Here is a 21,725-nt window from a genome sequence, read left to right on the forward strand (position 1 = left end):
TTTAATTTGCACTTTATCAAATTAATTTTTGTAATTTATTTGTAAGCATTTTGTCAAAAAGCTGTTTGTCAAAATCAGGTCTTGTGATTATGTGATGGGTTTTACTTTTAAATTGTAAGTGTATTTTATTTAGTTATAATGCAAATACAATACAAATTAAACCAAGCTTTAGAATAATTATCATTTTGATCCATATGGTAATGTGTGACTGGGCCTCGTGTAACTTTATGTTGAACAAATTGGGCCCCGAGGTCAAAAAGGTTAAGAACCCCTGGCCTAGAGCACATGACATCCACTATTTCTTAAAATAATTTTAAAAATGTGGWCTCGTCAGACCACAGGACACTTTTCCACTTTGCATCAGTCCATCTCAGATGAGCTCAGGTCCAGAGAAGCCGGCTGTKTTTCTGGGTGTTGTTGATTTRTGGCTTTGTCTTTGCATGGTAGAGTTTTAACTTGCACTTACAGATGTAGAGATGAGCTGTGTTCACTGGCAATAAGCTTCTGAATTGTTCCTGAGCACATGAGGTAAATATATCCRTTACAGAATGATGTCAGTTTTTAATGTAGTGCCACCTGRGGGATTGAAGGTCATGGACAWTCAGTGTTGATTTTCAGCCTTGTTGCTTATTTAAAAAGTTTTGTCAGATTCTTTGACGATATTATGGACTGTAGTTGATGAAATCTATAATTGTTTGCATTTGTACATTGAGAAATGTTGTTAAACTGTTGCTCACACAATTGTTCACAAAGGGGTATACCTGCCACATCCTTGCTTGTGAATGACTGAGCCTTTCAGGGATGCTCGCTTTATACCCAATCGTGACACTCAGCTGTTTTCAATTAACCTGTTCACCTTTGGAATGCTCCAAACAACATTACTCAACTTTCCCGGTCTTTCTGTGTCCCTGTCCCAGCTTTTATGGAACATGTTGCAAACATYAAATTTTATGAATGAATATTTACAAAAAAAACCCAATAAAGTTTATCTTTTTGAACATTAAATATCTTGTCTTTGTAGTGTATTAAATTTTATAGGTTGAAAAAGATTTGCAAATCATCGCATTCTGTTTTTATTTGTTTTACACAACATCCCAACTTCACTGGAGTTGGGGTTGTAAAACCCAAACTTTATGCTGTTCGAAGCTTCTGTGTTAAAATGATTTTTCCCTTTTAATTAACCAAAATGCACAGACGGTTAGAAAACAAACTATTAAAATTTGACAGACGAACACACATTTTGGACAGTTTAGACTAGTGATTCCTAATATAACTGGTGACCTAATCTACCCAACGTTATCAAAAGAACACAAAATTAACCAGCTTAGGGATCATTTCCAGCACATCACAGCTCACAACAATCATTACCATTGGTTCCCCCACAGTGTGCAGGGAAAAGTGCTTGGCACAGCTGGAGCCTGTTGTCACATCCACTTCCTGTCTTTTGCCTTGTCCAAACACTCATGTGCTGTAGGCAGGACCCTCGAGACTGAAACACTGAAAAGGACATGAACTGCGTCACCATCGCCCTGCTCATACTTGCACTGATCTAATTCTCTGCCTCACTCTTCTCAACAACGGCACACTAAATGTCACCTAGACCTGTTTAAACGAGTATCTATGCTCTCTTTGGAACAGTTTAACCACAAGAAACAGGAGATGGTCCTGTCAGCACACACAGCACACACTCAGCGGGCTAAAGAAAAAAAATTAAATTAAAACAGCCAACTGTGCAGTTTCATTCCCATGTTGTACTGTAATAGATTTACTCATCATCACAACAGTAACTATAAGGCAAGAATATTGAGCAAAAATTGTATTATAAAGTGTAAAGCAATAGGATGCATTTAGAGTAAAAAGCAGTTTGAGATATAAAAAGCACAATTCGAAGCTTTTATTGAGGAATGCGCAGGTGGTTTGTGTGGATTCAGCAACTGAGAACTGAGCTAAATCAAACAATAAACATTGAATCAGTGTCCCAGTTTAACTCAAATCACACCCACCCCTCCATTCAACGTGTCATTCTGTAAATTGTTTTTTCTTTATATACATAACAAAAACTAATGCAGAAAAAGGCAACTCAGTAAGAGCAGTAGAGTAAAAGAGGAAGGGGTTTCAATGATGAAGGTGTAAGGCTGATAACGGAGAACCATTTTAATGACAGAAGAACAGACCAAAAAGGGATTTATGACAAAAAAAAATCTAATCAGAATCCCAGTTTGATGTCTACTCAGGTCCTGGACACAGAACAGTGTCCCATTCACATGCAGCTACTGACAGAAAAATTCCAGCTGAGTTCTCTCTCTTGAATACATTTCATCATCACCTCTTTATCTTTTCACTGTGTCATCCTGACCATTTTTTTAATTGTGTGAACTACACAAACACTGTCCAAGAGCTGATTTCCATCTGTATGGTGAAAAAAATAAAGAGAAACAGACAGAAAATTGTCACTGAGTATGTGACAATTGCATGCATCATACGCATAGTATGATGCATCTTTGCTTTCCGACATCTAACCTTTCAAATTAAACTTTTAAGGAGACATAATTTAAACAACGAATTAAAAGCCGTAGGTACAAAATAAAAAAAAACTTTTTAGTAAAATGCATAGACTTAAATATATAGATCACTACACTGAGCCCCGCCCATACCGTCCACTGGTAGCATCTGTGACAGCATGGAGGAGCAGAAACAGAGACCAAACAGGGCAACAGCTCACAGCCTCCATAGAAACTAATAGATAAACAGCAGCTGAACCGGATTCACAATTTATCTGTCATGTTTTCACAATAAATTAATAAGTATGTTAATTTCATTCAACAATCATGTAAAACAGCAGATTTATACCAGAAAAACATATACGGTAATTTATAAGTAACAACGATCTAAACCAGACCTGAAGTCAGCCTGTAACTTAGACTTTAGCTAGTTGAAAAATGATGACTTCAGCTAGTAATAAAGTATATTTAATATTTCTTCTTACTGTCATAAAAAAGTTTATGTTTACCAGTCAACAGTTAGAAAATGTTCTCTGGTTATAGGATGAAACTTGTCTCTATTATTCTTCACAAGTCAGGTTCCTTTAACAGAAACCTAAAAATACTAACATTTATAATTTACACTATAGGTCTAAATATTAATCAGAGGACAAATCAGCTGTAATATTTAATAGTTTGTGTTAAATTGTTGCATAATTCAACAGTGCCAAACTCTGTATTTATGCTCCACAAGCTAATATCTGCTAACCAGTTTAATAAATAACAGTGATTACATGGACTTTATAAGATTATTTTAATTTTAAACTGTTACATTATGTTCTGCTCMGATCACATTGAGCTAAATAAGATCAAATCTGCTGACTTGTGTTGTGAAATGAGACGTTTTCCTGTTTATCTTCTGTTAAAAAATCCATAACACAAACAGCTTTTCTGTCATTATTTAAAACATGAAATAGATTATATAAACTGTAAAATATTAATAATAATTGGGTTAATATTATTATTAAAAGTTTTTATGATTTCTACATCGTCACTCCTTTTTTCTGCTGTTGTCAACATGTACAGTAATGGGAAATCCAGACTCTTGACCGTTTTGCGTTAGCTGTTAGCTTCACCAGCCGATCACACGGTTACGTGGTTTCTGCGCACTCCAGCTGTTCTATAGAACCTCCTTGGTAAAATGTAATATCTTTGTTAAAAGTATTTTATTAAATCTAGCAGGATGTATTTTGCTATCCCAAAAACATACTCCAAAAACATGTACAATAAGTTGCCTTCAGGCCCAGGCCTCCCTTGAAAAAGAGATGTGGGATCTCTATGGGATTTGCCTGGATTAAATAATGATAAATAACTATATTTAGCAAATAACTAAAAACTAACTTTTTGAACCAATGTTTGCTTCAGGTTTGCTAATTTGTTACCTTGAAATTATACCATACACTATACTGTATATCTTTAAAAAACAACAACAACAACAATTGGTAACATAATGACTTTTGAATGGATGGCTTCTGTGTAGTGGGTTTTTGTTCCAGTTACCCACCATGGCCTCAGATTAAGGGTCAAGTAGGCTAAATGAGGTATCAGCACAGGTAACAAAAAAAGATGGGTTTCAGCCTTTATGCAGCTACTGTATTTTACACTCCCATTACAATATTAATACAATGTTTTGACAGATTTGTTTTACACAAAACCTCTTTGATTTGTTAAAAAAGACACTCAAAGAGAAAAGATTTAACATATATAAAAACTACAAGCAACATAAGTTTAGGAAAGCAGGTACAGAGAATATTGTTTTATTTAATTATTTTTTATTATGTCAATTTTGATAAAAACATAAATGTAGGATGAGATAAAGATTGTATTCACAGAAAACATTCATGTTTTGGTACTTTGTCTATCTCTATGGTGTTGATTTAATCAGAGAAAGTGTAATACTCAGAGTGAAGGGATTTGTTTTTTTGGGGGGGCTTTTTCAGTAAAAGAAAAAACTATCAAAAAAAGAAAAAACTATCATCTGATATCCTGGAATGCTGACAAGAGCCCTTGAGATGCTAAATGAGAGATTACTTAATCAACTCTAAGCTTCATTACAAAAATGTCATGTTTTAGTGATAGCAGAAAAAATAAAAACAGGCTTTCCAAAATAGGTAAAGAAAAACAAAAACAAATTCAAAAAAGGATTAACTCATGTAGCTCGTTGCAATAAAGAAAAAAATGTTTGTTTTTCTGTAACGTTAGTACAATGTGGTATTCTCTAAGGAGAATTAGAAGCATAACAGGAGCAGTAGTGGTGGTGGTTGTAGCACTGGTTTTATTTAAAGGACTTGACTGACGAGCTTCCTATTCACAGTAGAGCTAACAGCTCGATCACCCTCAATCCCACGGGCTTCTGAGCCAAATCTGCCTGACACAAGGGAAATCAGCACTGACGATTCCTCTCACACTGGCAGAAAAGGCTTTCTCTCTCTAACACCAASATACTGAATCTTAAATGAGTCCCACATGTTGGAAAACAGAACTGGGCCGTGCATTTTATTAATAACTCATTTTGCACTTTTTGTGAACTATTCACATGCAAATACCAGATAGTTGTGCTTTTACCTCCTGCAAGACAAACTCATCTTTTTGCACAAAAGTCATATTTTGGAAGACAATGAAAGACAGGAGCCAGTGCTTGCTTCTTCACCGTGTACCACAACGACACAAGCATGTGCCTAGGCAAAGATTGGCAGGCATGGAGACAAAATAATATCTAAAGATCAGACTTGTGATCATACTGACACCTGTTCCTGGTTCCATTATGATATCAGTACCAAGCACACCAGCCCCATCTCGCTCAGCATGTTAGGTGTGGTACAGATGAAAGCTTCTACCTCATATCGTTGCTCCAAACTAGCAGACGCTGGAGAACACTGCGGGGGTGGACCCCTTTTACAAGCTCCCCCACTGTTGAGTTTGATGAATGGGATCTTGTTCCCCAAACAGCCACTCATCTATGAAGCTGTCAGAGGAAAAAAAATGTATGCTCTGAGGGGTTTTACTGCTTTCCCTAGAGCACAGGCTCAGTATTCGACAATACATCTCTGATGTTTACACATGACAGGTGATTTACTTTGAAAGTACAGTCAGCAGGAAGGCCTTTAAAAAACGTTCACGCCTGAGCTACTCCCTGCTCAAAATCAGCTTCAGTACAGGGAATCTTGTWGGGCTAGCTTAAGTTGTTTTAGCTGCGATTAAAAAAATGGCAGTGTAGTATTTTGATTTTTAGAAATTTCAAACAAAGAAAAGTTGAATCATTCAGACTGACAGGAAAGAAACTTATTTATTTTTTAAGATCACGGTGAACTATCAATCCCAGATAAYCACTTACCAGAAGCATTTTCTTAGTTTTCATAGAGGGATAGCATTACATACAAATGAGTGCAGAAGGAGACTGCAGAACGAAAATGGATACACGAGAATTTATCTGACACTGAGAAGATCAAAGTGACCTTTAAAGAAAACGATCAGCTAAAGAAGAAATTGTAAATAGTAATTTAATGGTATGTGCAAAAATCAACGTAGAACCCTTTCAAACCTAAAAATCTGATCAGTTTGTTCTGGGTTTTACCTGTGATTTATCATTGAGATAATCTGCCTGAAGTAAGTATAAATCATGCAACCTTCAACTGAGAAAATGAGGGAATAAAGATTATAGAGAAACAGGGGGGRAAAAAGAAAAAAAATAAAGGGTTTTACTTTTTTAAAGACTGACAGGAAAACTGGACAATTGTTGCACTTTTTTGCAGCAAATCAAACCAAAATCAATGAGCCTGAATCAAATGGGATTAAACACTTTTAGCACAAGCTTGGCAAGGAAAACTGCTGTGACTGTGAAAAGCCAACGGTGAAGTTGATGCGAAGCTGCTTTATAGTGATAGAATGCAGGGGAGCTGATATTTGCCAACGATTTGAAATTGTACGTTTGTCTAACTAGTCAAGGCACACCAGTGCAGGAGAGAATTTTTTAAGAAACAAAATGTTTCTTAAAACCTTATATTGAGTTTATTGAGTTTTAAAGTGTTTATTTCAAAGCCTAAAGTTTTCCAGTAGCTCAGTTGTGTTTTGGTGATTACACCGTTTCTCACATGATGTTCACTGGCACTCTGTTTGAACTGTGCCACTAAACATTTCATTATTTCTATGGCCAGGCAGCCAGACAGAACTAAGCTATTAGGAACACCAACTACATTGAGTCATTTAGATTAACAATTATGTTTATGGGGAAACCAGATGTTAAATGATAGATATCCATAAAAGAAAYAGACATGGCTATAAATGTGTAAATAAATGTGTATTAAATAAACACATAAATAAATAAAACACTTAAAAGTAACAGTTTATATTTCTTGTTTTAAACTTTCAGCAATTTCATCGTTCACTCTGTACAGGTGAAGAGTACATCAGGGATTAGGTTAACCCTGAGAGACTAGAACACAAACAATCATCYACATTAAGAGCTCATTATCAATGCAAGGCCCACGTAGATTCCTGTTTTCTATGACAAATCACCAACAGGAATGACTTTAACCTAATGTCATGTTGCTGAGATGAAAATATGCAAACACCATTTTAAAATAAAAAACTAACGTTTTTTTTTTTCCCTTAAGGCTTTTAAGTATAGCCTTGTAAAAAAAAAAAAGAAGGAAGGAGATAAAATTGGGGAACCTAAATCATCCAAAATCTTCATCACTTTTGCTTAAAAYGTCTTTCTAGTTTCATCTTCATAAAGCACAAACTCACACCAGTGGAAAAAAAAAGATGTGTTAAGTCATTCATTATTACTAAAAGCCCCTATCCACTTTACGACCTAATTGGTTAACTTTCAAATCAACTTTATTGTAGGTAGCTTCATTTGAATGGCTGGTCAAGACATTAAATCCCTAATCTGCTCATCTGCAAAATCAACCTAAATCATCCAGATAATCATAATGAACTAAAACTTAAAAATCAGGAAGTGGTGACCTGTTTTAGCTGCAAATCTAATATTTATTGATAACAAAATACTTGGCTTTGTGATTGTTGCAAAAATCTATTATACTATAGCTCAACATGCACTTTATGAGATAAGCTATTAGTAAACTATTACATTACAGATTCTGTTTTAACAGACTTGATCCTTTATTATGTATGTTGCATAGCAACTGCAACGGTCTTTAAGAAACAGAACAGAAAGGGAAAAAATAAACAAATATGACTGCAGAACACGTGCATTTCCTCCATAAACTAACATTTTTTTATCTAATAGCAATTTTATACTTCCGCCTGACACTGCTGCACATTTTACAAGCATTTTAATACTTTAATGTGATTTAATTTATAAAAGAAGCAAAACATGTTGAGCAGTTTGCATAATTTCAAAAAAAGATAATGAATAGGCTAAAATGTTTTTTAATTGTTTGTTTTTAAAAATTAAGACTCTAAAATATGATGCTAATATAAGCTACTACCTAACTTATGAAATATTTGTTTTTCAACCAAAGCATCAACTCCAGACATGAAAAGCCACTCTTTACTGGGCCAGAACAAAGACAAAGCAGTCCTGGTAAATATTTAGAGAGCYTCATTTAGATCCAATGTTTCATCTAGTCTGCTTTAGTGAAGTACAAACAACTGTGGAAAAAAAATTAGCTTCATCAAAGTCAAAGGAGCAGAAAAAAAAACCCTGTTTACCTGATCGCTCTTAAAATTCCCAGTATTGTGTCCGATGCTGACCAACTAACTGCACATTGACGGTCACTGTTTTCAACTGAATTTGTGAGACTGTTTAAACATTTGCAGGTGTTTGAATGTCACCAGCTGGCGGTTGTAAATCCTTACTGAAACACTATGAATAGATTCAGTTTGAGGCAGCAAAGATATTAGCAATCAGAGATGCTAGTTGGAACTGCAGCAACACAGATTATTTTATTATTTTTTTAACCACACTAATTTCAAGTTGTTGTTTTTTTTATCATTTACCTTATTCCTTGCTCAAACCAGCATCATTATTATGTCTTAAGTTTGATGCTACAGTATGACCACTGACAGGTGAAGTAGATGAGGCTGCTGTTTTTATGCTCTAATGGGACAATTAGCATCATGTTGTTCAAATGTTTGTTCCTTTTTCACTTGGTCTTGTACTTAAATATATTTTTTAATCAATAATTCATACCCAGCACCAACGCCCTGCTTAAAACGAGCTCAGAGATTACAAGTGTCTAAGCCATTCATTCAGGCTCCAAACTCACCCACAATGCTTCAGGCATGCACTGTAGTAGAAAATATGTAACAACATTATTGATTTTGAAATAATTGAAACGTTTAATTTGTTCACAGCAATATTTTAAGTGTAGTGTCATTTGAGCAAATTAACTTTACTATGTCACAGTCATCGCAAAGAATAACAATTCAGATTCTTAATTATAAAAGGCCCAGTGGCAGGTTGTTCAAATGTGACTCAAAGATTAAAAATAAACGTATTTTACAGACAAATGTGTTTGTGTAAGTTGAGATTATACTATATTATCATCTTTCCACAGAGGGTAACTCACCTTTGGTGTCACCATTGTAAAGTGCTCGCTCACATCAAATGACAACAGACAACAAATACGCAAGTGTACATACTTAAGGACTTCAACAACAACAATAACATGTTGTGAGCACATGCCCCTTCTGTTTAATCACAGCATTTCACTAATGCACAGCAGGGTGGCAGAGTAAGTTGGCAGCCTGCTCTCTAACCATATTTGAGCCCTTGTGTCAGCTTTGCTCTTCTAAAGTTGCTAAAAGAAACCCGCCGAAACTCAACAGCTCCAGTCATCGAAATAAAAAAAAAATAAATAAAAATAAACAAATATGTCAAATGGACCGAGGATTAGAGGGTCGTGTCAGAGTCCAGAAACAGAGCAAAAGCTAATGTAAGTAAAACCTGCTCTAATTAGCTTAAGTGTATTTGATTGTATATATAATAAATAATGCAAGTAAACCAGTCAAACTGTTACAAGGTGAAAGGGAGCCAAACAAAACCTGAAGGTACCACTCCTTTTTCTAACAAAACCTTCACCACACTTGTCTCTATTTGCTCTCATTATTCAAATCAAATCATACAGTTGTGCATTAAGGTTGTCAGATGTAATCATTAATACGACTTGATTTTACAGTGCAAATGCTGTTGTAGATTCATATAGACTTGGAACATGTAAATGTTCTAAAACAGGTTGAACTGAAGGCAGCTGGTCTTGTTTTTTATATTTTTCAAACCAAATTAAAAAGAGAAAACTCCTCATTTGAGAAGAGGTGCATTAAACGAGAAGTACATTTGAGGTTTTTTGTTTGTTTGTTTGTTTGTTTTAATGCTGGTTAGGCAGGTTTCACTGGTTTTACAGTCTCCAGTTACTTTTTATTTGTGTCCAGCCTCATCTGTCAGACAGGAGCTGCAGCTCAGATGCTGAACCAAAATTTAGGCACAGCATTGTCCCATTTAAATGGGTCAAATCCTATGAAAGAACAAGTTAGTTATTGGACTAACATTAAAACAAAAGTGCTTTTTATTTATTATTTAAATGTTGGATAATTCTTAAAAGCAGCTTATATGTTGAAATGAGAGCAGATTATTTGACTGCATGCAGGTCAGAATCATGCTTTGTTGYAACAAGAAAGCACCAGGGGAATCACTCAGACATGTCTTTAAAAAGCTTTAAATACACACTGATCACTGTTCAGCCATTAGAGACAGCAAACTTCCATTTGTCATCAATTCCCAAAAACTTGTCTTTGCTTCTCTTTTTTCCCGCATGATACAAAACTACAAAACAGAATGATACTYGTCTACAAACTTCCTTTAAAGGGTGAAGGATGTTAAAAGTCAGAATTTACATGTTGTTTTATGCTCCTAAAACCACATAAAAATGCTGTTCTTATTTTCATGAGCAGCTTTGTCACAGACCATTTGAGTTTTCCATCACAAATGCAACCCTAGAGGCTGTGGTTCTGTTCATAATCAGCTACCAACAGCTATGATTGTAACCGGATCTCCAGGCATCTTAGGGCAGATGGTTTTGTTTTAGCGGCAGGCATGTATAGAACAGTGGTTCCCAAAGTTGGGGTCGGGACCCAAAGTGGGGTCGTGAAACATCAAGGTGGGGTCCTGAAAATATTTTCTGAATTAATTACRTTTTTGCCTTAGTTGTTACAAATGAGTGAGGTTAGTGTATTTAACATGGATAAATGTAGTATAAAAAATATTGTTACTATGTTTAGTTGACCTGATACAAATGTTTATCATCCAAACATAGCTGGGGGCACAGGTCTCTGCTACTGTTATTTTGTCGGTCAAAAGCTGAAAAAGTTTGGGAACCACTGCATTTTGGCTCCCAAGGTTGGGCTTGGGACCAAATTATGGGTCATGTAGCACCTTGGATAATCTCCAGAAATCAATTTAAAGGGTAATAAAATAATTRCTGATGTAATATTTTCCCTATAATTATTACAAAAACACAAAATAAGTAAAAATAAKTATTTATATTTGTGTACAAGCTGTTTAGATTGTCAAAAAGCCTGTGTTTTTAGGGTTATTAACGTAGTTTGTGTACTCAGACCAGTAATATTTGGGGTCACAGGATTTTGCCATGGATATTTTGTGGGTCAGAAGATAAAAAGTTTGGGAACCACTGGCTTAGAAGACTTGCATTGGACTTAATTTGAAGTTAGCATAAAAATGCAAAGTCTTCCAAAGAGAATAAGTATTCTAACACACTCTCAGTGTCATTTCTGCGATTTAATGATTGAGTCCAGATGGAGGCAGTCAGTGAGGCTGCTGGTGAGTGCAAAATGGGACAGTGTGAATGCAGACTAACACAATCACAAAATGACAGAGCCAAACGTGTGACAACCAAATGTCACATTTGCCCCGTGTAACACTGAGATCTGTTTCGAGGCCTGTTGGTGTAGCAGCAACTGTCACACACAGGCCACAGTGTCGAGCAGTGAAAGCAATTGTTGGCTTTGTGTTTTTTTTGCCCTGAAACTGCACGTCGTCTACTTTTTATTGACTTYTCTGACAGGAAGCGAATTAAACACAATCTGAAGGGGGGAAGTGCCTAATTGTCATCTGTCACACTAATTTGAAAAATAAAAAATAAACAGATGCAACAAGGGAGACTTTAGGACACATTTGGAGCACAGCATCACTTCCTATTTTACCAAACTCCACGTTAAGACGTCAGGACAGAGAACATACCTCCAAGATGAACACTAAGAATATATATTTTGTGTGTTTTCATGTTGTGAATCTGAACATGCATGACCTGACGAGGCTAAACTGTGCACACCATTCATCCAAAATAAGAGTTTGCCTGTTCTACTTTAAACCTAATCAGTACTGTGATTACAGCATGCTCAGGGGGCTGTTCCCCCCCATGTCAGTTTAGTCAATAGGAACACTACAGTATCTAGGTTATTGCTCTGTCAATACCTGGCAGCTTCCTGAGTAATTACCAGCCTTGCAGCATAGATCCCTGTCTGTGTGTGATACATGCCATTTGTCTTATAATAAGGCCACTTCTCGATCCATATTCCCTGCCATTTGATATAGGTCAGTGGTAAACAATAAATGTACTTTGAGCTGCAGAGCATCCCCACCACCCCTTTTGTTTGCTTACTATTATGAATTAGCACCAGCTGCCTTATCTTACCTCTTTTTCAAGCTTCTAGCGGCTCTTTTTGTTTCCCACGGAGTGAAAGGCGGTCGTCTCGTCACGCCAGCTGAACTCCTTCAAAGTGTCTTTCCCGGATTTAAATCCTCCCCGACGAAGAGTGTCGACAGCACCAAGTTGGGGTGACCTACAAAATAAAGGGGGTGAGCCCTTACACCTCACATCAGCTGTAGGTAGTTACTCCTCTTCTTGTTGCTCCCCCTGTTTTTTTATTATTCGCCTCATTCAAAGGAGAAAAACGTGAATTAGTCGACTCGTTCGGAGGGGAAACATGTATTTAGTAGTTTCTCCTGTTCAAAAAAGCGGTCGAAGCGGATAAGCTCATTGAGAAGAGGGAAAAAGACGGTGTTGTTCTTTCATCTTCCGAGCGCGAGCGGCGGATGGAGAGAGGCATGACGGGCGCGCGCTCCCGCGACAAACCGCTGGCGCGTTCGTGAGTCAGACGCACCGTGGCCGTGGGAGTGAGCCGCAATAAGGAATAATTCATAGAGGAGGGAGGGGGTAAAAAAAAAAAGGTTCTCGTTGAGCTCGAGCTGCTTCTGCGTGTTTCACTCCCGCTTTGAAGAGAAACACAAAGACGCTGATGCGTTTGAACGGACATGAAGGGAAAAACAGGCTCGTTTGTGTGAATAAAAACGAGCCTCATTTGCCACAAAGACACAACAGTAGATTCATGCAGGAGTGCTTAAATAAATGTTTCTATTTCCATTTTACCCTCGTATCAGTTGCATTGATGCACGTTAATTCCCTATAATATTCATGTATTTTTTAAAGAAAGGTAGATTTCATTGACATTACCTGATTTATGTAAGACTCCGGACTGAAATGTTTATGGGGAATGTTAGTGGGGAAATGTAAATGTTTAGTGGGGAACTGAAAAAAAAAAACAGGGATGGCCATCCCTGTTTTTTTTTCAGTTAGAGCTTTTGATAACACTGGAGCCCAAAGTGGGGCCCGCGGGCCAAATTTGGCCCACCAACAGTTGCCAAATTTACAAGGTTGTAACCTGTTATTCTATGTAGAAACAGTATTTCCATTGGTCAAATGACTATATAAAAGGGCTGTAGTGAAGGTAGTTTTCAGTCATGGTGCATATAAAAGGGCTGTAGTGAAGGTAGTTTTCAGTTTTCATTTATCTTTAATTTATTAGGATTAAACATGAAACATGAAATGACAAGAAATATTTAGATCAGATTTAACCCCACATGTAGATTTGCACACTTTATAAGGCCACAAAAACTCATATTTTATCAATTTATGAAATGTCCCATGAGCCTTTGCTACTTGAGCGTATGGCAGACTTTCTCCAAGTGCACAGACTAAAACAAAAGAGGGCCATTGCATAGCTTAATCGTTAAAAATAAAGGACTTTACTTTAAAAAGTATTTGTATTTCATGTGTTATACTATTTGGCCCGCAGCCATGGATAGATTTTCATTTTGGCCCTCTCGGGGAAAATGTTTGGGCACCCCTGGGCTATAACATAGTTACCCACTGACAAAAGGGGTGAACGCATATAAAGGCCCACATGGGGGGGGGAAAAAAAGACAGATCAGTTGCGTCTTCATTTTCGCCACATTTGTGAGGATTACTTCATTTATTTCTTGAATGGTGCTATGAGCAGTTCACAGTCTCCTGCCGCCCATTCATTAAAAGCAAAAAGAAAAAAAAGCCTGTGATGCGTTCAGCTCCACCTGGGAGCTGCTGCCCATGCAGGCAGGCAGAACACAGCCAGTCTGAAGAGCCTCTTTAAAGAAATAAAGCAGAGCATTCACAGCTGATCCAGTTAATTGCTAGAATGAAAGCTCCAGGATAAACCTGATCTATTGATTGTAGGCTGTGTGACAAAAAACACCTTAAGTTGTTCAATAACAACAGAATCACACAACGATACATGCATAATAAATCACTGCAATTCCTGCTGATTAAAACAAGAAAACTTTTGGCATCTGAATGGTTTATRCCAGTGAATAAAACTGACATCACGTTTAATAAAAAAAAATATGTAAAGATGCTCTCTACTGAAAAATAAATCCTTTTTGGGGGGGAGAGAATTCCTTCAATTTAGCAAGAACACTTGTTGATGAAACAACCTCTGAAACACTGAAAAATAAAACTTGATTGTGTGCACAATCAGCAAGTTAATTTGTGAAAAAAAGAAAACTAATTAAGGAAGGCTGTAAATAAATGAGTAATAACGTTAAAGCATTCACATTTTATGACGTTTTTATCAAACGATGTAGTTTTCTGAGAAAAGTAGCATTATGTTTTGACAGTAATTCTGAATCAGTTACTTTTTTGAATTATCCTAACCCTTTTAAATTGTTGATATACAATAATTATACATTAATAATAAATACAATAACTTAAAGTTTGATTTTCTGAAAATGTATTTATTGCAGTATAATGAGGCACATGGGCAAGATTGTTGGTGAAAATTAAAGTTAGATTAGTGCATCAACAAGACAAAGGGATGAGAAGTTTGTGAGATGCTCGGTGACCTGGAAGTAAAAAGTAACAGAAGGCGTTCCCACCCACTGGCTCCACAGGCACCACGCTGCCCCCACTCCCACCATCAGCTGCATCTCTCATCACACCACCCTCTTTCAGTGTAACACTGCTTACAATTGTCACCTCCTCATGAAGAGATCATGCTCATGCTATAATTAAAATAGCAAAACTTTGATAAGTTTTTCTGTAGCGTCAAAAGAAAGGAAGATTCAAGAAAGAAGAAGAAGTCCGGAGCGTTGTTCTCTCTGCAGGGAAAGCCCTGCTGGCTCCATGCCCAGATAAGCTGAAATCCAGGGCATGGATCTCTGTTCTATGAAGTAAAACTACTTAAAATAAAAGCAGCATTGATTCTTTTTTTATTTTTATTTTTATGTGAGGTTTTTGTCTTAAAGCATGGGCAACTTCTGCCAGCAAACTGAACCAAAGCATGTCCGCAAAGAACTATCGACAGAATTATTTGCGAGGCCGAGGCACACCCGCTCGCAGTTCAGGTCGATGCGTTTTGTCTCTTGTGCGGAGGCGAAGCCACTGCTGCCAGAAAATGACTGAAGAGACCTCCTTTAGCTATTAGCACAACAGGGGAAAATGCAAAGTTGCATGGTGATAAAATGCATTTTTATTTATTTATTTATTTTTTTTATTGAATGCTGACTCGCTTCGTCTATTACCGTTTCTTCAGAGTGCTTAATGGTTTCCCTGCTGCACCAGAGGATCGTTTATAAAAGCAGCCCCGACAGTCTCTCTGGGGTACGGCAACGAGAGTGCTCCCATCCTCGGCTTTGGACGCAAAGACATAAGTGGAGATATGAGATCAGCGTTTTGTCCTCATTCATCGTTTTTATTCTCTGGTGGGAAAAGCAGCTTCAAATCACCGGGGGGTCATCATGTTTAGTCTATAAATAGTATTGGAGTATTTTCATGCAACTCTCCAATGATGCAATTTTTGTTGGAAACATGTTTATTGCATGAAAGAAAAATATTTTTTTGAAAATGTTTTCTCTTCCATTTTAAGTCAGCTCTTCCATGTACTGTAACCATGGCTACTGTAATGTGTGTATGCTTCAAAAAAAAGACGGCTGGCATCGGCTGAAACAGCTGAAAACAATAATGGATGTTGTTATGAATGACGGCGATTTAGTTTTTCTGAATGTTTTCAGAGCAGGAACAGGTAAATACATCGTATGCTCAWCAAGCTGTTGTTTTTTTCGAGGTCTGGTCTTGCCTTCCGAACTACATCCCATCATCTTCCCTCCCCTGTGTTCTTCTATAAGATGCCTCCAGTTTATTGGGGTTAAAAATAGATTWATCCCTCCAGTGCAGCTTGGACCTAACTTTATTTTCACGGGGGAAATGAAAAGCACACGTACTCCGCTGGCTGGAGGAACGGAAGGAAAAACAATAACCTTCAAGATCCAATGACAAAGATTTTCTGTTCAGATAAGAAAAAGGGAGCAAATGCCATAACAAAAAGTCATTTCCTGTTTGGAAATGTAAAGAAAARAAAGAAGTGTTTCTGCTTTGTTTTGTTCATTTCTTCTAAAAATAAGTCAGGTTCTAGTGTAAAAGTTTTAGAAATTAAAGCAAAGATTAAAAACAAATGTTTCGCCTAAATCACTGCAGTCATGTTACAAACTTTGACTTTCACTTGCCTAATCCATTTTACCTTTTGCAACCACGCACACATCCATTTAATGGCCGACCTTTTCCCTTCATTTCCCTTTCTCGGAAAGGGAACAATCTTCAGATCTCACCTGTGGAAAAAGAAGGCAAGGGCGGGCAGATGGTACACTAGAGGAGGAAGGACAGCTGGAMTGAATGAGCGAGAAAGCAACGCTGCAAAGAGAATGGAGACGGGTGAGAACATGACACAGGCTGAAGTCAGAGTGCGACAGACACACAGAGGAGGAAGAGGGAAAAAAAAGGAGAGCGCAGAGGAAGGAGGGGGCAGGGATGCTGGAGAGATGCTGGATGAGTCAAAAACCCCTGAGCTCCTGTGATGCTCTCTGTGAAAGACACGGTGCTGAAAAGATGGATAACATGTGCCCTCTCTGCCAAGACATGCCAACGACAATGACATAATTATCATCAAACAAGCAAAGACACGCAGCGAGAGCCTCTGACTCATACTTTTATTTATCATTATTCACTCACTTATTCATCATTTCCCTCACACTCTGAGTATCATTTTTGCAACAAAATCAGTGCAATGTCTTTACTTAAAGATATTCTGGGGAAAAAAATATAGCGCTCTTACTTTTACGGTTAATTTCCATTAATACTCTTTAAGAACAGTTTTCACACATTAATAAAATAAGTAGTACTTTCACTTAAATATTGTACGCAGTTATATTTGAACACTTTGGCTTGTAGCACAGCTGGAAAAATAATGCTCAAAGAAACAAGCTTAACAGGCTACAATCAGAGCAAGAGAGGTGGTTTAACTCCTTCATATTGTGTATACTGTGGGGGGGGGGGGGTCATAAAATAATGTTGGACATGTTTGAGTCTTGTGAACCTCGAGGTCACTGTCGGCGTTCTTTGTCTGCGAGTCTCTTTGCTTTATTCTGGACGTAACGTGCCTTGCCCTCGTCGGAACGTCTTTGCTCGTCCTCTCCTTCAATCTGACGTAAGAAAAAGAGAGAGAGAGAAAAAAACAAAAAGACAAATTTGTTTTTAGATGCATTTGCCATTTTCTCATAAGTGCTCTTTGGAATGTTGCCTCTGCAGACGTATCATGCGAGAGAATAGGACTGATCTAACTCGCTACACAGTGCTGTTGTAATAACAGCCATTCGTCATCTTGGTGAAAAACATATGGTTGAAAAGTTAAGGAGGGCTTTTGCTATAATGGGAAAATCAACAAATCTGAAYGCTTTTTAGGGAGATGTCGCTTTTTTAGCAGACAGCTTCTTCATGCAACACTGATGCAATATTGAAAAAAGGTGATGAGTGAGTCAGAGTTCAAAACTAGGATTTTAGTAAACTCAAATTATTATATATATATATATAAATATATATATTATGTTTTTGCAATGATGCAATAATTACAGGAAAATGTGATTTAAAGGAGACATACCATGYTTTAAAATCCTTTTTCATATTTTTAAATCATTCATTTGGGGTCTATATAAAGTGGAACTGCAATGTTTTGCTCTGAATTCCTCCTTATTGTAACTCCATAAGCCCCTCTTTTACCCCTTTTCTGAGGTGTCTCAAAGTAACTCGTTTTGAGGCTGTCTCTTTAAATGCAAACTATGCCCTTCACACCCCGCCCCCACTCCAGCTTCCAGAGCGTTTCATTCCAGTAGCTGCGTTTCCATTCACCATGAAAATGCGCAAATTAGAATTTCGAAAATAAATTTGCTTAATGGAAGCACGTCAATTTCGAAAAAATTTGACGTTTTTCGACAAAATGTTTTTGCGCTAGGGAGAGGTGGCTTTTCAGCCGTATCGAAATTGATGTATTTCGCAAAACTGCAATGGAAACACTTTTTTCCCTTCACGGGAGTCACGTGATCAAGAACCGGCTGTTTCTACTGGCGAAAAAGACGGTGAAGAAGAAGATAACAGGAAGTAAAAGTAGTAGTGAAATCACCGAAGTAATAAAAGAAAGTATTAAACTCACCGACTACATTTTCCCAAAAACGCAGCATAGCCACTCCCAAGTATAAGGAGCTTGTCACTCGAAAGCCTCTATAAGATGCCGACGTGTCCTCTGATGGCTAATGATGAGCGCTAGTGTCGTGGTAGCAATATGCTATGTGTTTACATCCATTGCAGCCATGTTTGTAATGACTTATCGCGAGAACAAGCGTATTCACGCGTGACTTTAATAGCATTTCTTACTTAATGGAAACACTGCAGTTGCGAAACTGTGTTTTTTCGATATTTACAGAATATTGACAAAGTTTTGCGTACATTTGCAATGGAAACACAGCTAGTGTTTCCCAACCCTGGTCCTCAAGGCACACTGCCCTGCATGTTTTAAGAGTTCCTTGCTTTAACGCAGCTGATTCAGATGATTGCAGTTCAACAAAAGCCAGTGATCAATTGAAAACACCTGTGATGAAGCAGAGAAACGTCTAAAACATGCAGGACGGTGTGCCTTGAGGACCAGGGTTGAAAACCACTGTGATAGAGGGGTTTATGACTCTATAGCGGTGCAGAAACTTTTAATTTACAAAGAATTAAAATATGTCAAGAAGGGAAGACTTGTCCATCCAGCTTTACATGCTGGATCCAGAGTCTGACCCAGAGAGAGCGGAGAATGATCACGACCAAATTGTAGCTGCTAAGACTTTATTTGGCAGTTCTGTCACTAATAAAYTTTATTTTTATCTTTATTTTTATATTTTATAACCGTCACTGATAAATTGACGTAATAGTTCAGAAAATGTATAAAGATATCAACAAGCAGAAACTAAATTCAAATTTCTGCACTCCTGAGGCTTCAAGTACACAACAAAATGCATTTAACTGCTAAAAGAGTAGATTTTGCACGATATTTTCCCTTTAGGAAACAGTAAATTGTTTTTCCAGACTAAAGTGTTTTTGCTCAGTGCTATTTATACTGTCAGCATCTCCTATTTGCTCATGCTTAGCAACTTTCCATTTACTGATACTGACAAATCATCATCCCCAGAAATTCTCAAACACCTCCCCTGGTTTTACTGCTACTATAAATCACCATTACATGCCTGTTTTTTTTCCTGTACAGCACTGTCAAAACATTGTTTTTTACTTTTACTTACATGTAGCTCAGCTTTTGCTTGGGGAGGGAAGAACTCACTAGTCTGCAACGGTTAATTAGACCGCCTGGCAACCTCGTGTCTTTAAACAATACCACCACCATCGACCATGTCAACATTTAATTGCATGGCACCGTCTGCTCCCCACACTACTTCGAGTACTTGCTGCTGCAACACTATGTGTTTGTGTGTGGTTAAAATGTTCTGCAGAAGTAAAGGCATGTTCAGATAGAGGCCCTTCATTGTGCGCACTGAAAACTCAAGAGGAAGTAGGTGTAAAGCCGGCAGATTGCGCCTAACGAACAGAGCAGGGTGGTAAAAGGTTGGATACAAAATACCAGGGACAAGCTGTGGGGGGCAAGACTCAAATGTGAATGAGGTTAATTTGGTAATATGAAAACAATTTTATATAGAATACCAATTTATCAAGGTAAAGCATCCCTAACATTACTAAAAATGACAATAGAAATTGATCTAAACGTGAGTAATAGCCTTAAATACAATTTAAAACCCACAAACGACTACCTTAATAGGTGCAGCCTAAGGTTTTCAATTTCAGTCCCTCAGGTCTGAAAATAAGGAAAAACCTGTGGCCTGACCAGAGCAGTGCAAACAAGATGACCCATGGATCTTCCAAAAGAAAAAAGGAATTAAGCAGATAACAAAGCTTGTAAAAGAGACCTGCTTCCACACTGCAATCAAAATGCCAGGAGGTGCTCCTTTGTGTTGGAATGAGCCGCTATTAGAGTGAACAACTGATGCGCTGCTAAATGTCAGTGTTTGAAAAGTAGCATCAAGCTCTACGAAACAGGGTCCAGACAAATTGACCTCAGGGTGCCGCTGCTTTGCTAAATCTTGTAATTGTTCTTTCATTTCTACCGGAAGTGTTACATTTGTTTTGAATCAGTCACAGAACACTGCAGAAAAACTGAGGTTTTTATCTTTTAAATGTGGACTTTCTCATTGCTATTTGTTCTATAAGGCTGCAAAAGAAACGTGATGAATGTCAATGTGGTTTGTAGACAGAACAGAGATGTGTCTACTGAGTTATCTGTGCTAAATAGTAATGACAATGAAAGGCAAAGAAATAAATGATTTAAAAAGAACTATGCAAATGGTTTTATCTTTTCAGTCACAACTCATATTTTGCTAAAGTACAATTTGACACATAGACTTTCTTTCACCATTTTTTATGTTCTTTCTCTTTGGCAACTTGTCTGTCGTGGTTTTTTATTTTTTTATTTTTTTCAGAAAATGATTTTTAGAAAATCCTTAAATCACGTGTTTCATAATATCACAAGAAATCTCCAGGCAGAGAAACAAGCACTTGTTATGTCAACATAACCGTCTCACCTGTCAAAACTGGATTTTAAAGGTTAGAACATTTGTGGCTAACTAAATATTCTGTCCAATTATCACAAAAGTTGTAGCAGAAGATCCTTCGACTAAACCACACGAGAACAATCTTTGCTTTTTTACAGCCAATCAAAATGTGCACCGAAGCAAACTGCAGTTTAACGGTCGTTTGATGTTAGCATTAAACCTGGCAGTAAAATAGTGTAAATAATAAAACTAAATTAATAAATAATGCATTTTCATCTCTACTTGAAGCTGTATAAAAAGGAAAGAAAAAAATCATTGCTAACAACTATGATTTTAAYGTGACCAGCTGAAGTTGCCATGGCCACTATACCCCACTGAACTGAATGGTGCCCTTATCACCACTTGCAGCTGTTCTTGGTGAAGCAGTCATACTGACTTCTGCTGTGAAGTGGTCGTCATCAGACCTCCAGACACATGCAGTGCTGCATGCATGTTCATTTTATTGAAGATGTTTTCGTAAAAATTATTTTCCCCCCTTTTTTTTTGCTGTTGAAACTAGCTAGAGCTAAAGCTGAGTGTCCACAGATAATTAATTAATCTCTAATTATTACTTGTTTATCAACACAAACAAAGCTTAGAATAATATGAAAAAGGTTGGCAGTGGTTTACACAATGCATAAATCAGTGTTGTATAAAGTACCAAAAAGTTATACTTAAGTAAAAGTACAAGTATCTTATCAAAAAATTACTTTGGTAAAAGTTAAAGTCTCCTATAGGAATATTACCTGAGTAAAAGTCTTAAAGTATCTGATAATAAAGTGCCACAAAGTGACACTAAAGTACAAGTAAAGTAAAAGTACAAGTATCTTACCAAAAAATTACTTTGCTAAAAGTTAAAGTCTCCT

General features: G+C 37.1%; 2 protein-coding genes across 6 annotated transcripts in view; both read right to left on the reverse strand.

Annotated features, from left to right (window-relative positions):
* gpr153 (G protein-coupled receptor 153) overlaps positions 1-12,644 on the reverse strand; it is a 35,473-nt gene extending 22,829 nt beyond the window's left edge. The window contains exon 1 of one of the 2 annotated variants that reach the window (XM_014001654.1): positions 12,218-12,644. The gene's annotated coding sequence lies outside the window, so the exon portion shown is untranslated. Of the gene's footprint in view, positions 1-1,368; positions 1,472-12,217 lie in introns of those variants that run through there. The other variant, XM_014001655.1, reaches the window with a different exon arrangement.
* A 4,217-nt stretch (positions 12,645-16,861) lies between these two features.
* acot7 (acyl-CoA thioesterase 7) overlaps positions 16,862-21,725 on the reverse strand; it is a 49,087-nt gene continuing 44,223 nt past the window's right edge. For all 4 annotated transcript variants that reach the window (XM_014001659.1, XM_014001658.1, XM_014001657.1 and 1 more), the window contains one exon: positions 16,862-17,370. In XM_014001659.1, coding sequence (XP_013857113.1) covers positions 17,272-17,370 — 99 coding nt within the window. In that variant the 3' untranslated portion in view covers positions 16,862-17,271. The remainder of the gene's footprint in view (positions 17,371-21,725) is intronic.

This window comes from Austrofundulus limnaeus, unplaced genomic scaffold (assembly GCF_001266775.1).
Source record: "Austrofundulus limnaeus strain Quisiro unplaced genomic scaffold, Austrofundulus_limnaeus-1.0 Scaffold10, whole genome shotgun sequence".
Classification (NCBI taxonomy): Eukaryota; Metazoa; Chordata; class Actinopteri; order Cyprinodontiformes; family Rivulidae; genus Austrofundulus; species Austrofundulus limnaeus.